Consider the following 13,127-nt stretch of genomic DNA (forward strand, 5'->3'; position numbering starts at 1 on the left):
ATATGGCAAATGTTTTTTTAAATTTTCGCATGTGTTTATATATGTGTGCGTGCATTTGTTTGACAACAGGGCCTTCCTGGGATTCCTGGCCTCCCAGGAATTGCGGGCGCACAAGGCCCACTGGTGAGCATCACGTGAATGAACCGAGTCAGGAATGAACACCTAGACACATGACCAGATGAATGAATGAACGAATGCATGGGGCACAAAGGAAGGAGCTGAGATTGAGCTCGAATGAACGAATTAGTTAATCGTCCAGAAAATGCACATGTTAATTAACCAGCAGGTAAATGAGCAAACGAATGAATACAATTAACGAATGGCTGCGTGATTTTGAAACAGCGAAGATGGTCGAATGGCGATGTGAGCGAGTAAGTGACGTTAAAGTGATTGAACTTCGGTTCTCAATTGCAGCGAGTTGATGATCTCAATCCTGGTCACCAATGGCTGCAAAAAAACCCATCAATAAATTCCAGCTGTGATGAACTGGACAAAAAAATTGGTTCGACTGTCATGGCACATTTATTCATTTGAGTGGCAGAACGGATAGGAGAGTGCTGCCTCTTGCGTTGTGGAACTGTGGGTCGCACAGAGATGGCTCTGTGGTTTTCGTTTTCCAAGCGCACTGCACTGCAAGAGTTGCGAATGGATTCGCAGCCTCGTGAGATGACACCCAGAACCCAATCGGGATAAACCTATGCGCGTGTGTTTTTTTGGTTTGTTTGAAATAAGTGAGCGAATTACGTCTAATACCAAGGGACGATGTGGCTCAGCTGGCTCGAGGCAGGGATACGTAGCCGAGCTGTGTGGCCCAGTGTGCCGCGCAGCACGGGAAGGACGAAGCTCCGAGTCCTTTTGGTGAGGAGTGATTGACGGATGCGCGAACGAGCGCTGACGGGACGTTGCATGCGTTCTCCACAGGGTGGCGTCGGCCAAAAAGGCTACCATGGCGTCGAGGGCCCACGCGGAGATGTTGTAAGTGGCGGCTTCTTGTGATCCCCGCATGGTGCACCCACTGGTACAGAGTCTTGTCCTTGTAGTGACACACAGACATACGCAAGGCGGGGTGGAGTGGTGGTGCGGGTTTTTGGCGCACTGTGCCATGATCCTGGCCACCCGAGTTCCATTCGTGACAGCGACTAGCGCCAGTGGCGAGGAGTGATTTTCGAACCGGTTCTGGCTGGTTTGGGCTTATAATAATATAACAGTAATAATAATTATACATTTTATTAGCATATTTCTCAAGTTTTTTTTCGTATAAAGAGATATTAGAATGCAATGGGCCCTCACCTAATTTAACGAAGGACATCAAAGCGGTTGAAACAGAAACTTGACAATTATAACTCTTGTTTACTTCTCAGTAAAGAGGCCTGCATTAAAATGGGTACATTTATTCACTCGTCACATCCACAGCACAGACCGAAAAGTTTTAAATTGGAAAACCTCATCATTGTCCTCATTCCATATTCTAAATGCACCTCATGCGTTGATGTCTAACAGATGCCCCACAGCAACCAATTACTCTCTGAAGAAATACATGAATAAATACAATACAATATATCATCATCAACCATGAGCAGTCCACTGCTGGATTAATGCTTGCCCAACCCTTGAACGAGTTCCGTTCCTTGTCTGTTCTTCCATCATGGTTGATGAACCATCGGCCATCACTCCTTCGAGCGAGCGTGTCCTGCCTTTGACTCGTGTTTGTTCTCTAATCCACGTGTTCCTCGATCGGTCTCTCAATGCAATTCTAGGAATGCATCTCTCCACGCCTCTTAGCGCACTATTCAGTTTTGCTCCTTGTTGTTTGTTCATTGTTGATTTATTTACAATGAACCGTCGAAACAATCTCTGCAGTGACGTAGGGAAACAGGCTTCTGGCTCTACATGTGCAGCCCAGTGTTCTGAAGGCCTCCTCCACACTTGCTCACGTGTTGTTCTCTCTGTGCTGCAGGGTGTAGAGGGGCCAAGTGGATTGCAAGGGCATCAGGGGGTGAAAGGGCAGTCGGTAAGTCACAACCCTGGGCAGTTCCACGATGTCTGCCGTACATTGCCGACACTTTGCGGATGTGGGGTCAGTCATCACGAGAGAGAAATACTCATCAAATACCGCTGTGCCGGACATACGTCAAAATACTTTTAATTTTATGATGTGCTTGGCTGGAAAATACAGTTGAAGAACCCTGCTTTCATTTATTATCAAAGGAATCGTCCTCGGAATTCTTCAGCTCTACGGTGTTTCTTCTTTATCTGGGTTTGTAGCGTCCATTGTTTCCCTCAGTGTGCCGGGAGCTTCTTCAGAATCTGATTTAAAGCTCTCTCAGCACGTGGACCGAAATGTCGGACGTTGTGCCTTGAGCAACGCATGGTGGCGCAGCTCAAAGACATGTTGAAGAGCCGTGTGGCAGCACGACCACAGAACCCTACGCGGTCGCGTTAACGCCCACTCATTGGTTTTTGTTTCAGGGCATTAATGGTGGGGATGCACGAGATGGAATTCCTGGCAAGAATGGAGAAAAGGTTTGTTGTCCAGATGCACGCGCTCGCGCTTTGTGTGTGTCTGTGTGTTGCTGGATATGGAGGAGGCTCATGAAGGACGCTGCTACTGGGCAGTTGGAGGCAGTCGCCCTCCAACAACAACGAGCGGAGGACCAGGCGACTAAAATAGAATAAGTTGGCACAGTAGGGGGCACAGCTGGGTACATCTGCCAGTCATCTCAGTCAGCCAGCCCATGGCATCTGAGTCTGTCCCGTGACCTCCTGTCAGCCAGTGTTCGACACATCACATGGCCTCAAAGTGCACTTGGCCTGGCACAGGCACCGTGGTGACTTCACCTTCACCTAGTGGAGAATGGCGGGTGTTGTTGTTACAGGATATTTCAAGAATAGATGTTTTCGTGCTGTGCCGGCCTTCATAGGTGCTCGTAACAGCACTTGCTCCTACAGTCTGTTAAGGCTACATGGGGGGATCTTTGCAACGGGATAGGACAACGATGTCTATATGTAGAACTCTCCGGCAGCAGCAGCAGCAGGGCAACTCTGCACAACATCCTCTTCTCACTACCGCACGTCGTGTCTCCGTGGCAACCGCCGCCGCTTAGAACGCGGCCACCATCACCACTCTACATTCCCAGCAGCATCGGCGGCGTTCAATCCGCACCGACCTTAAAGAGACACCTGAAGGCCTCTGGCCTCTCTCGCCTGGCCCTCGAGCGGCACTGCGTTCGGCTTTGCGTCTCAGTCACGGTCATTGATGTCCGTGAAATATTGTGTCTGACTCATGAATCGCATTTTTATTATTGGATGAGGTCCGTTTCCAGGTTAAGCTGCGCTTTTCCGTTAGAAGTAAGCAATGTAGGGAGCAGAGTGGAGTGATTAAAACTGACCCTCGTATTTAACGAAGTTCCCTTGCTACGCCTAAACATTTGTCTCATCTCTAGGGTTGCCACCTCTGATGTGCAACACATTCGGGGACAATTCATGGAAAGAGAATAAATATCCCACAAAACTGGAAAACGGAAGATCTGCATGCAAATGCGCTGTCTTGAGTAGTGATCATCATCATCATCATTCTTATGCAACTGATACAAAAAATTGAATTTTAATGTCCCTGGAAGACTTAGAGATTCCCCAGGACGGCTGCTGCATCCTCAACAAGAGGGGGGATCCTGGGAAAACCAGAACAGGTGGCGACCCTAAGTTTGGCACCACGTGTCATTGTCACAATGTTCTGTTTTGTGTTGGCAGGGCGATGCTGGGCGCCCAGGTGTCCCTGGGGAGCGGGGCCCCGGAGGAATCCCGGTAACGTCATCGTCATCATCTTTGGCGCGATCGTCATCATCATCATCGTCGTCGTCATCATTGCCGCCATCATCATCGTCTTCATAACGATCATTTGCATAAAATACGTCAAAGTGATTTTCTGCTCAAATGGGCATTTTGAGGCGGTGCTCATCTCCTGTTTCGAGCCAGTGGTGGCAATTCCACATTCCCATGGCAGGGTGAGTGTATGTATAATAAAACATAATGACTGTTCTTACCTTATTATTTGCCATCTTTTTCAGGGTGTACAAGGCCCCAACGGTATCAAGGGAAACATCGGGATTCAGGTAAAGGAAATGGAACAAAATCCGGTTGGTTCTGCGTTCGCAGGCGTCAACGCGTAGATCGTCGCACGGCGAGGCTCACGGTGCCCTCCGGGGGGTCGACCAATTGGCACGACCTTCGTTGACGACACGGGTGAAGCGCTGATTTAACAGCGGCCATAGGTTTATATGGGAGGTAAGCTCAAGTTGGCACAGTCGGGGGAACATCTGGTGCATCTGCCAGTCATCTCAGTCAGCCAACCCATGGCACCTGGGTCTGTCCCGTGTCATTACCTCCTATCAGCAGCGACACTTCACGTGCCTTCAAAGTGCACCTGGCCTGGCACAGGCGCCGTGGTGACGTCACTTTCACTTAGTGGCGGGTATTGTTGTTGAAGCTCAAGATGAGTTTTGTTTAAGCAGGTGAGAGCTCGAGAGCTTAGAATAGTCTCATTTGTAAGAGGTCCGTGCAGGAGACGTGGTGAGGAGAACCTTCTCAGAATCTCAGCTCAGAGCTGCCCCTGGCTAAGTTGTGTGTGTGTGTGAGAGAGGTGGGGAGTGGTATTGTAGTGGTTAGCGCACTGCGCTTTTAACACGGTAACCCGAGTTCAATTTCCCCTCACGGCCAACATCGGTAGCGGGTATCTGAACCAGATTCTGGGGCCTACCCTAGATCGCATCGGCCTTAAATGAGTACCCAGTGCAGTGTTTAAATATCAACATTGGCAAGACAAAGGCGGCCGGGTGTGGTGTTGTGGCCACTCACCATCTCGTGCGCCGTGCCGACCTTCGTCGGTGCAACTCGCGAACAGTACTTGCCCCAACAGTCTGTGAAGGCTGTACGGGGGATCTTTATCTTTGTGTGGAGCGGCCTAACGATGATGCGTGGCGTGTGTGTACAGGGCGACCCAGGACCCATGGGTGGCATGGGGCCCCAGGGCATCCAGGGTGTCGCGGTACGTACCGTCGCCAATTGACGACGACAACAAGAACATTCACGAGTCTTCGTTGCTCCCTATGTCGTTTTATAATGTTGTTTACGAGCCTTTGTAGTTCGTTGTATTTTTGTAGATAGTGCTACGGGAACTTTGTTCCTGGCTGCAATTCGCAAAACAAAAAATAAACAATCGTTAGGCCAAGGTGGAGGAGACAACTAAGAGGACACAGAATCGAACTGAATAGAAAGAAAATTTGCGTTTTGAGGCAGGTTTCAAGCACAGCCGCTTTCTCCGAATTACGAGCAACTCTGGGCAAAGCATTTCCAGTGTTGTTAGCGAGTAATTCTAGATTGGAAGTTTTCGTGACTGCAAGGATCCATACTCTTTGGTTCCTTCGGTAAAGTCACGTAGGTAGAAAATAATAATTTAAAAAAATGAAAATAAAAATAAAAAAGTGAAATCAACTAAATTAAATCACGACGTTTCGGGCGCAACACAAGCGCCCTTGTTAGCGAGTCTTTGTTGGTCACCTCTCCTCCTTCAATTCCGTTGGCTTCCAGTTTTCTACCGCTGTCTTTTCAAACACCTGGGCATCCTTGTCTTTTCTGATTATCTTGTCTCTCTCATCTCCTTCCACGTCTCATCATTGTTCCCAATCTTCTCTCTGTCTGTCTCTCTCTCTCTCTGTCCCTCCTACTCTCTGTGCCCAATCCCGCTTTCGGCCCTTCTCCCTCCATGCACCCCTGCACTGGAATAAACTTCCCCTGAACATTAAGCAGTTCCCAGTGCCGGATTAAGCGAGTGCAGGGCCTGTAGCATATGTTATAAAGGAGTACTAAATGAACAATAAAAAACACGTAAATATGAAAACACATTTTTTTTACTGGCATAGTAAAGTAATTGTATTTTTTCATTTGCTATAATACGACAAATCGCTAAGCTTAAACACCCAGTCATTCATAAAAGTTGAAGGCGGTATAGTACTATAGTAATAGAGCAAGTGCAGAATCACTGAACCGGAATTGATAGCTTGTAAGCATTTAACGCGGGGTTCTTGAAAGTGTGGGGCCCGTAGCATTTGTAGCAGTTACGTACGGTGAGGTCAATAGCTGGGGAAGCATTGGCCAGTGTCAGAGCCAGATTCACACACAAAGGGCGTGGCCTCATTGAGGGGGCGTGGCCTCACTGAGGGGGCGTGTCTTCACTGAGGGGGCGTGTCCTCACTGAGGGGGCGTGTCCTCGCGGAGGGGGCGTGTCCTCACGGAGGGGGGCGTGTTAGACACGTCCCCCTCAGTGAGGCAGATGCGATAGCTGCCTACCCTGGTGCTTCTTCAATGCAGTTTCATGACGAGACCAGCGAGCCTAAATATCTATATACACATATGTGAAAAATAAGTTACCTGGAGTATGGAAGGCGAGGACATGAAATGAAGGGGTCTACAAACATTACATTGGTGACATACTCAGATAGTAACAGGCACGCGCTTATTGCCCGCGCTCCATCCTGTTACTGAGGGGTTGCGCAATCAGAGGGGAGGCTGAGCTCGTCGCTGCCTCACCTCTCATCTCTTTCTGTATTTGCAGCGGAGCTCCGCAAATTTGGCGATTTGACTACAAAAATTATTGGAATCGTACAGAAATTACATTTATAACACAGATCAGTGGAAACATCTTAATATTTATTTCATTTGATTATTCTTATTTTTTTACTTTTCGTGACAGCTCCCCTTAGCGCACGTCCCTGATATGTAGCTACTTTTGCAATGAGGATAATCCGGCACTGGCAGTTCCCCCCCCCTTAACCCTCTTCCGTTCCTCTCCATTGCCCATTCTCTTTCCTCCCCTCACCCCTCCACTCATCCCCGTCTCTCCCCTATCCTTTTGCGATCCCTAAGTACCACTCTATCGCTGTCACTCATTCCTCAATCCTTGTACGCCCCTGTCAACGACATCATTCTATTCTGTTTTGTAAATGAGAGGTTAATGAGGCTTTTTTGGCCGCTTTGTAATGTGTAAATGTTAACGGAGTCTTTCTTGGTTCCTGTGTAATGCGTAAATGTTGTTAACGAGTCTTTGTTGGTTCGTGTGTTTTGTATACATATTTTTAATGCGTCTTTGTTCGTCGCTGTGTAGTGTATAAATTAAAGTTACGGAGTCTTTCTTGGTCTCTGTGTTTTGTATAAATTAAGTTAACGAGTCTTTGTCGTTCGCTGTGTAATGTGTAAGTGTTGTTAACGAGTCTTTGTGGATCTGTTCGCAGGGAGATCAAGGAGACGCTGGGGACATTGGTCCTGTTGGCGGCAGGGGTCCTGCTGTAAGTGAAAAGGCGTCCGGGTACACTTGTAATTCAGTGCCCGATTGAAATATCAATACAAATGTTTATGTTTTGCAATTGTACTGAAGTTGGTTGATTCGAATGAGAATGCTCATCGCAATCCAATAGAGAACCCTTGCCTTGTCCTTTATAGAACCATCGTTTCACCAGATACAGACACCTCATCCCGTTAAGTTTTAGCCAATTTCAATCGAACACGGAGTTGTATAACCCTTCATGTGTCGGGGGAGCATATAAAGTACATTACAACAATGTATTCTGATGCACTGCCCTCTGCTGTCCACCCACTTCACCCCTCAGCCTATAACAACTTGCCGTGCATTGCAGACACAAACCTTAAGCACTGTCCAGGTTCAAACCTGCTTAGCTTCCGAGATCTCACAGGATCGAGCGCGCTGCGGGTTTCTGATGTAGCTCTCCAGTGCATTTTCTGGTTATTACCGAGTGCCGTTTGGCACGATGTCCGACGTTTCGCCACCACACCCCGGGAGCTTCTTCAGAAAACTGAACGAGCTGGATGTCCGAATCGTCCGACATGGTGCCGGGTGACACACGCGGTACAAATAAAAAACACAAACACAACAGGGCACTACACGACACACGGTGAGTTTCGCGTCCGTGCCGACGGCGCTCTTACCAGGCAGGGCCCTGTGTGTCGTTACAGGGGCGGCCCGGGCAGATGGGCCCCATTGGGCCTCCAGGAGAGCCAGGCGTACAGGTGAGATGGCGTCATCGTTGGCATTATTATTATTGTTGTTGTTGTTGTTACTCTCGTGTACATGTCGGGTCGGATCTGCGTTGCCACACACTGTGGTTCACTCCGTTTGCTTTTAAGGCCAGGTAAAATACAATCCTGTTGACACGACAAGCGTTCATTTCTTTCGCCGGAGACCTGGGTGAAATTAATGCTTTGTTAAGAGTAGAGGTTCAAGTGCCACATATGAAGCCGCAGAATTAAACATCGTGACTACGAAATGTTCTCGAGTGAAACGAAGCTTTTAGACAAAAAAAATCTCAGCAACAAAGTGAATGTTTCTAGTTAAACCACTGCACAGGTGTTGGTTCCTCGTGGAGCGTAGAGCACCAACGCTGCACTGCTTTCCCAAGCCACCTGTGCGTTGTGATGTTTATTGTTACTGAAGAAAATGCGATGACGTTTTTAATTCCCTTTTTGTTTTATTTTCATTTCTCAACCAGGGTCCCTTGGGTGACCCTGGAGTTCTGGGCTTGCCCGGAGCTCCCGGACCCCTCGGCATGAAGGGTCACAAGGTGAGAATTCCCACAGTGCTTTGCTTCAGCGCAGCGTCTCTCGGTGTGTGTGTGTGTGTCCTATTTAGCGCTGTCCATGATATTACTCAAGACCTTTGCATTAGACCAGTGTATTTCATTGCAAGGTTCGCGGGCCATTGGGGGCCTCTGGTGGCATTTGGTGCGGCCCCTGACAATACACAAAAGTGAAAAACGCCTTGCAGGGGGTGTGGCGTCCCTCACGCTGATGTCTTATCTTAGTGAAGACCACTGCATTAGATACTCCCATCTTCTTGGTTTAAATCGAAATAGATACTCCCAGTTGCATCCAATTGTTCAAATTACTGTCTTCCACAGCTTCTTCAGCGCGGTGTCATCTGTGGGTTAATTACTGGTGGGGATTTCTGGGTAAATCAACTATGTAGCATCGAGAGCTCCCTGTGTAGTGGAAGCCCTTCCGTAGTAGTGGAAGCCCTTCTTACCTACCTCTGCAGTCCAGCGACTAGCACAGGGTTTGGCAACCTGCGGCTCCGGAGCCGCATGCGGCTTTTTAAGGGCTGCTTTGTGACGTTACTTAATCAGGACCACAGACTCATATTCACATGCGTTGTGGGTCTTCCAATAGCGATTTTTTTTTCTTACCGAATTCCCAAAAAATGTCTTTTCTTGTTATTTTGGCTGCTGACCCCTGGACTAGCGGCTGAACAAAAGACTGTTTCTGAAGTCGGTGTTGGCACTTGAATAGGCTTTACAAAACTTTGAAATGACAGGATGTGTTTAAAAGTCAATGGGTATCTCTCATAGGGTGATGATGCTTATGCCCGTGTCGAGAAAACTAGGCCAAAATGTATCGGTTTGAATCCTGCACTTTCCGGAAAGTCGAGATTCAATTGAGTTCTCAGGTATAGCGATTCCATAGGCCCAAGTGGTCATCTATGAATGCGTGAAAAGACATTTTCGAAAAAAAGATTTGCTCTGTGGCACGGTTGCTCATTATGCAGGTCTTATAAATTTGAGGGGGGAAGCAAATGCCAAAGAAATATCAATTTTGTGGATTTTCAAATGTAAAGCACTAATCCTTTTTTTCCAGGGAGGGCGAGGAAATGGCGGCCAAAAGGGAGACCCTGTGAGTAGTTTCTATTGCTAATGTTCATATTTTATTTTCATAGTTAGGATTGTTATTATTGTTATGATTGTAATCTCCCTTACAACACGTATTTTTCTCGAGATTTTGTCAATATGATAGCTTATGAAACATGGATGCGTGGTAAATGATTGAATGCTGCATGACTAATTTTTTTAATGTGGTGTGATGATGGATGCACGATGTATAATCTCTTTTGTAAGGATAATGAGAAGTGTATATGTGGTAAAATGGTAAAATAATATTTCATCGTGGTATGATGGTAATGGTGATGTGCGAGATATAGGCTGATTTTCTTAGGCATGAAAGTTGCAATCTCAATAATATTCTTAACATTCAATTTGCGACTTTAATTAACACATTAAAAACTCTCAACTAACCGAATGAACGAGTGGCAATATAACAACAACAACAATGCATCTCTTGCCTGCGGTCAGGGTTTGGACGGAGGCTCCGGCGTCAAGGGGGATGACGGCAATAAGGTGAGAGGAACTCACCGGCAACTCGCGCAAAAAACCTCGGCGATGGTGGTGGTGGCTACGGCTGAAACGAGCTGTGCGCGGCAAAAAAAAAAACCTGCCATGAAATCGCGTCTCGAAATGTGACCGCGTCTCGAAACGCCGAAGAAACAAACGGTGATGGGTCGTAGAGAGAGAGAGATCACCAAGACGACGATTCCTGCAAATCCGTAGTGCTCTTATTCTCCGGATGTTTCTACGGCCAAATCCTCCGGTCCACACATCGCTTCTCTCGGGTTCACTGCTCGCTCAGGAGGTCCCAACGAACGCGCACGCTGTCCTCTTCTGCAGTAGCAGAGGAAACTAGCCTGGTTGCTACTCTGACTGCCTCCTTAAATTCTGTTACAAATGCCTTATTAAATGGTCGTGGTCTATGCAACTCAAGTAAAACGCTCCCTTCCTGTGTAACATTCTTGCTACTCCATCGGCTGTTTTGGCCGGGTCACCATTTGAAAAAGATCACTCCATGGCCCTGACCTGAAATAAGCTGACTAAATCACCACCGCCATCGTGAATGTTGTGAAGAGAAACCGTGGACATACGTGTTTATTTAATTGTGCGGACACTGTGAGAATCAAACTCCACTTCCTGACTATGCGTGGGATTTGGATTTGAGCTGCGTGGGATTAAACCGGGTTCTCAGGTGTATCGAGTTGATGGTCCCAGCCCACTGACCGATGACTGCGGATAAAAAAAAGAGCATTTGGTTAAATGCTTTTTTTGCTTAATTTAGCTCGCAGAATTAAGGCAGCAATATTATTGACGAATGTGTTGCGTTGTTCGGTGTTTGTGCTTGTGCACCGCTGCCAATACAGTCTCACCGAAATCATTGGTAAATTATAAAGATCACTTGAAGGGCTCTGAGAAGTAGTTCTGTGATCTCTGCCTCCACGGGCCATTCTCAAACACACAGGGTATGTACTGCTCTGGGAGAGTTCGTTGTGGATTCTTCGTTGGGTGGCATTGCCTCTTGACATGGCATGGATAGCACGACTGGGATAAAATTGGGGGAGGGGTAGGGGTGGGGGAGGGAACGACAGGAATACAATAATTCCTCGATATACAAAGTAGATGTATTGAAAACTCGTATATTGAATAACTTATAACATTGATACAGAGGATGCGTTCCCAGCCTTCGTAACGTACAACTTCATGCTATAAAGACTTCATAACCGACTATTCATATCGTAAACAAAGCCCATTTATATCGAAAATAATATATTTTATACTGTACAATATCAAAATAAATAAAACAACTGACGCAAATAAAAGAAACCGTGTAAAGAATCCATATCTTATTATAATTGTAGTCACATTTATATCATACTCTAGATCAACACATGTATTATTCATCTCAGTGTATGAATGTATTACTTTAACGCTTTCTTATTTTAGCTTTCTGTATAAAATAATGGGAAGCAATCCAAAGATTCGTTATCTACCGAAACTTTGTTTTATTATCGAATATACGCATATCGAGGTGTCTGCTGTAGGTGACAGCGGGACATCTAGGACTGGTAGGGGAAAACAATTAAAATCTCGTGCGCTGTGAAGTGAACACCAAGAACTCCAGCCACATTTCGATTTAAAGCTTTCGTGACTGCAGGGATTCATCTTCTTGGTTCTTTCGGTAAAGTAAAAATAATATTTTTATTATTTTATTAACTCCAGCCACGAAGACGACTCTTGGTACGGCCGGCACGTGCGCAGACAACGAGCCGGCTACGCGGAACGGATCGGCCTCGTGATCGATTTAAACTCCTTCCTTCTTTGCTTTTCACCCTCGCAGGGACCCGTGGGAGGCAAAGGCCAAAAGGGGGCGGTGAGTTTTTGAGAATTGCATTCACCGCACGCAACACTTTTTTGTTAAAGACCGTTCACGTTCAGAAGTGTTGCCGCTCACTGACACTCGATTCACAGTCGACTGCAGCCAGAGCACCGTTGTGGCTGGGCCTCGTAAACCGTTCACTGGGTTTCCATTGAGAAGTCGGAGAAAGAACTCGGTTTGAACGAATGAATGTCGATCTGTTTGTCAATTCACTGCTGGATGCTGGCCTCACTAATCCCATGCTGTGTCGATCGCGGGGTAACTGCTGCTGCATGACGAACCCGGCGACCCGAGTTCGATTCCCAGCCACGGCGAACATCAGTGGCGATTGAACAGGACCCTGCGGGGTGGGCTGGTAGGAACGAATAACCAAAGAATATAAACATAATGTATTATTACACTTGTTAAGCCAGGAAAGCCCCACTGAGTCAAAAGGTTTTTGTAGGGTCCTGCCAAGTGTTTGCAGTAGGGGTCGATGTTGATACACGGACGGACGGACGGACGATATAATCTATTGGTGGTCTGGTCCACTTCGTTCCTACCAGTATAACTGAACAGCTCTTGGCTCTCTCCCGCTTACTTCACCAACCCACACTGAGCGTTGTGGTGAAGTATAGTTAAACATAATCCGCACGTTCTCTCGAGAAGCCTTCTTCCAGCAGTGAATTGACAACGGACATAATATCAGTGTAAATAATATTGTTACAATTTGTAGGTGCTGAGTGGATTGTTGCTTCGTGTGATCGCGAGAGATGGTGCCGTCTTGGGGAGACCTTCATCCAACTTGTGGATTGATCATCGATGATGAAGAAGATTTTTGAAAATAGTTTTTTTAATTAAACAAGAGCCGGTACAAATGCACGAGCGAGGGGGAGAGGGGCCACATATATTCTACTGACGACAAGCTGGAGGCAGGGGAAAGGGGATGACGATGATGCTTCATGATATCGGTCTAAACGCGTGTCTGTGTCTGCTTTGTGTACCTCCCTGCCCGTCATTTATTGCTCGCCCCCCTCCCCTTCTCTCCA

The 13,127-nt window shown here is 47.0% G+C and overlaps 1 protein-coding gene across 1 annotated transcript in view; it reads left to right on the forward strand.

Annotated features, from left to right (window-relative positions):
* Window positions 1-13,127, forward strand: part of LOC144940865 (uncharacterized) — a 38,233-nt gene that overhangs the window by 22,179 nt on the left and 2,927 nt on the right. The window contains exons 15-27 of the mRNA XM_078867357.1: window positions 70-123; window positions 922-975; window positions 1,958-2,011; window positions 2,470-2,523; window positions 3,751-3,804; window positions 4,068-4,112; window positions 4,991-5,044; window positions 7,287-7,340; window positions 8,026-8,079; window positions 8,559-8,630; window positions 9,700-9,735; window positions 10,191-10,235; window positions 12,061-12,093. Coding sequence (XP_078723483.1) covers window positions 70-123; window positions 922-975; window positions 1,958-2,011; window positions 2,470-2,523; window positions 3,751-3,804; window positions 4,068-4,112; window positions 4,991-5,044; window positions 7,287-7,340; window positions 8,026-8,079; window positions 8,559-8,630; window positions 9,700-9,735; window positions 10,191-10,235; window positions 12,061-12,093 — 663 coding nt within the window. The remainder of the gene's footprint in view (window positions 1-69; window positions 124-921; window positions 976-1,957; window positions 2,012-2,469; window positions 2,524-3,750; window positions 3,805-4,067; window positions 4,113-4,990; window positions 5,045-7,286; window positions 7,341-8,025; window positions 8,080-8,558; window positions 8,631-9,699; window positions 9,736-10,190; window positions 10,236-12,060; window positions 12,094-13,127) is intronic.

Source organism: Lampetra fluviatilis, chromosome 23, assembly GCF_964198595.1.
Source record: "Lampetra fluviatilis chromosome 23, kcLamFluv1.1, whole genome shotgun sequence".
Taxonomy (NCBI): Eukaryota; Metazoa; Chordata; class Hyperoartia; order Petromyzontiformes; family Petromyzontidae; genus Lampetra; species Lampetra fluviatilis.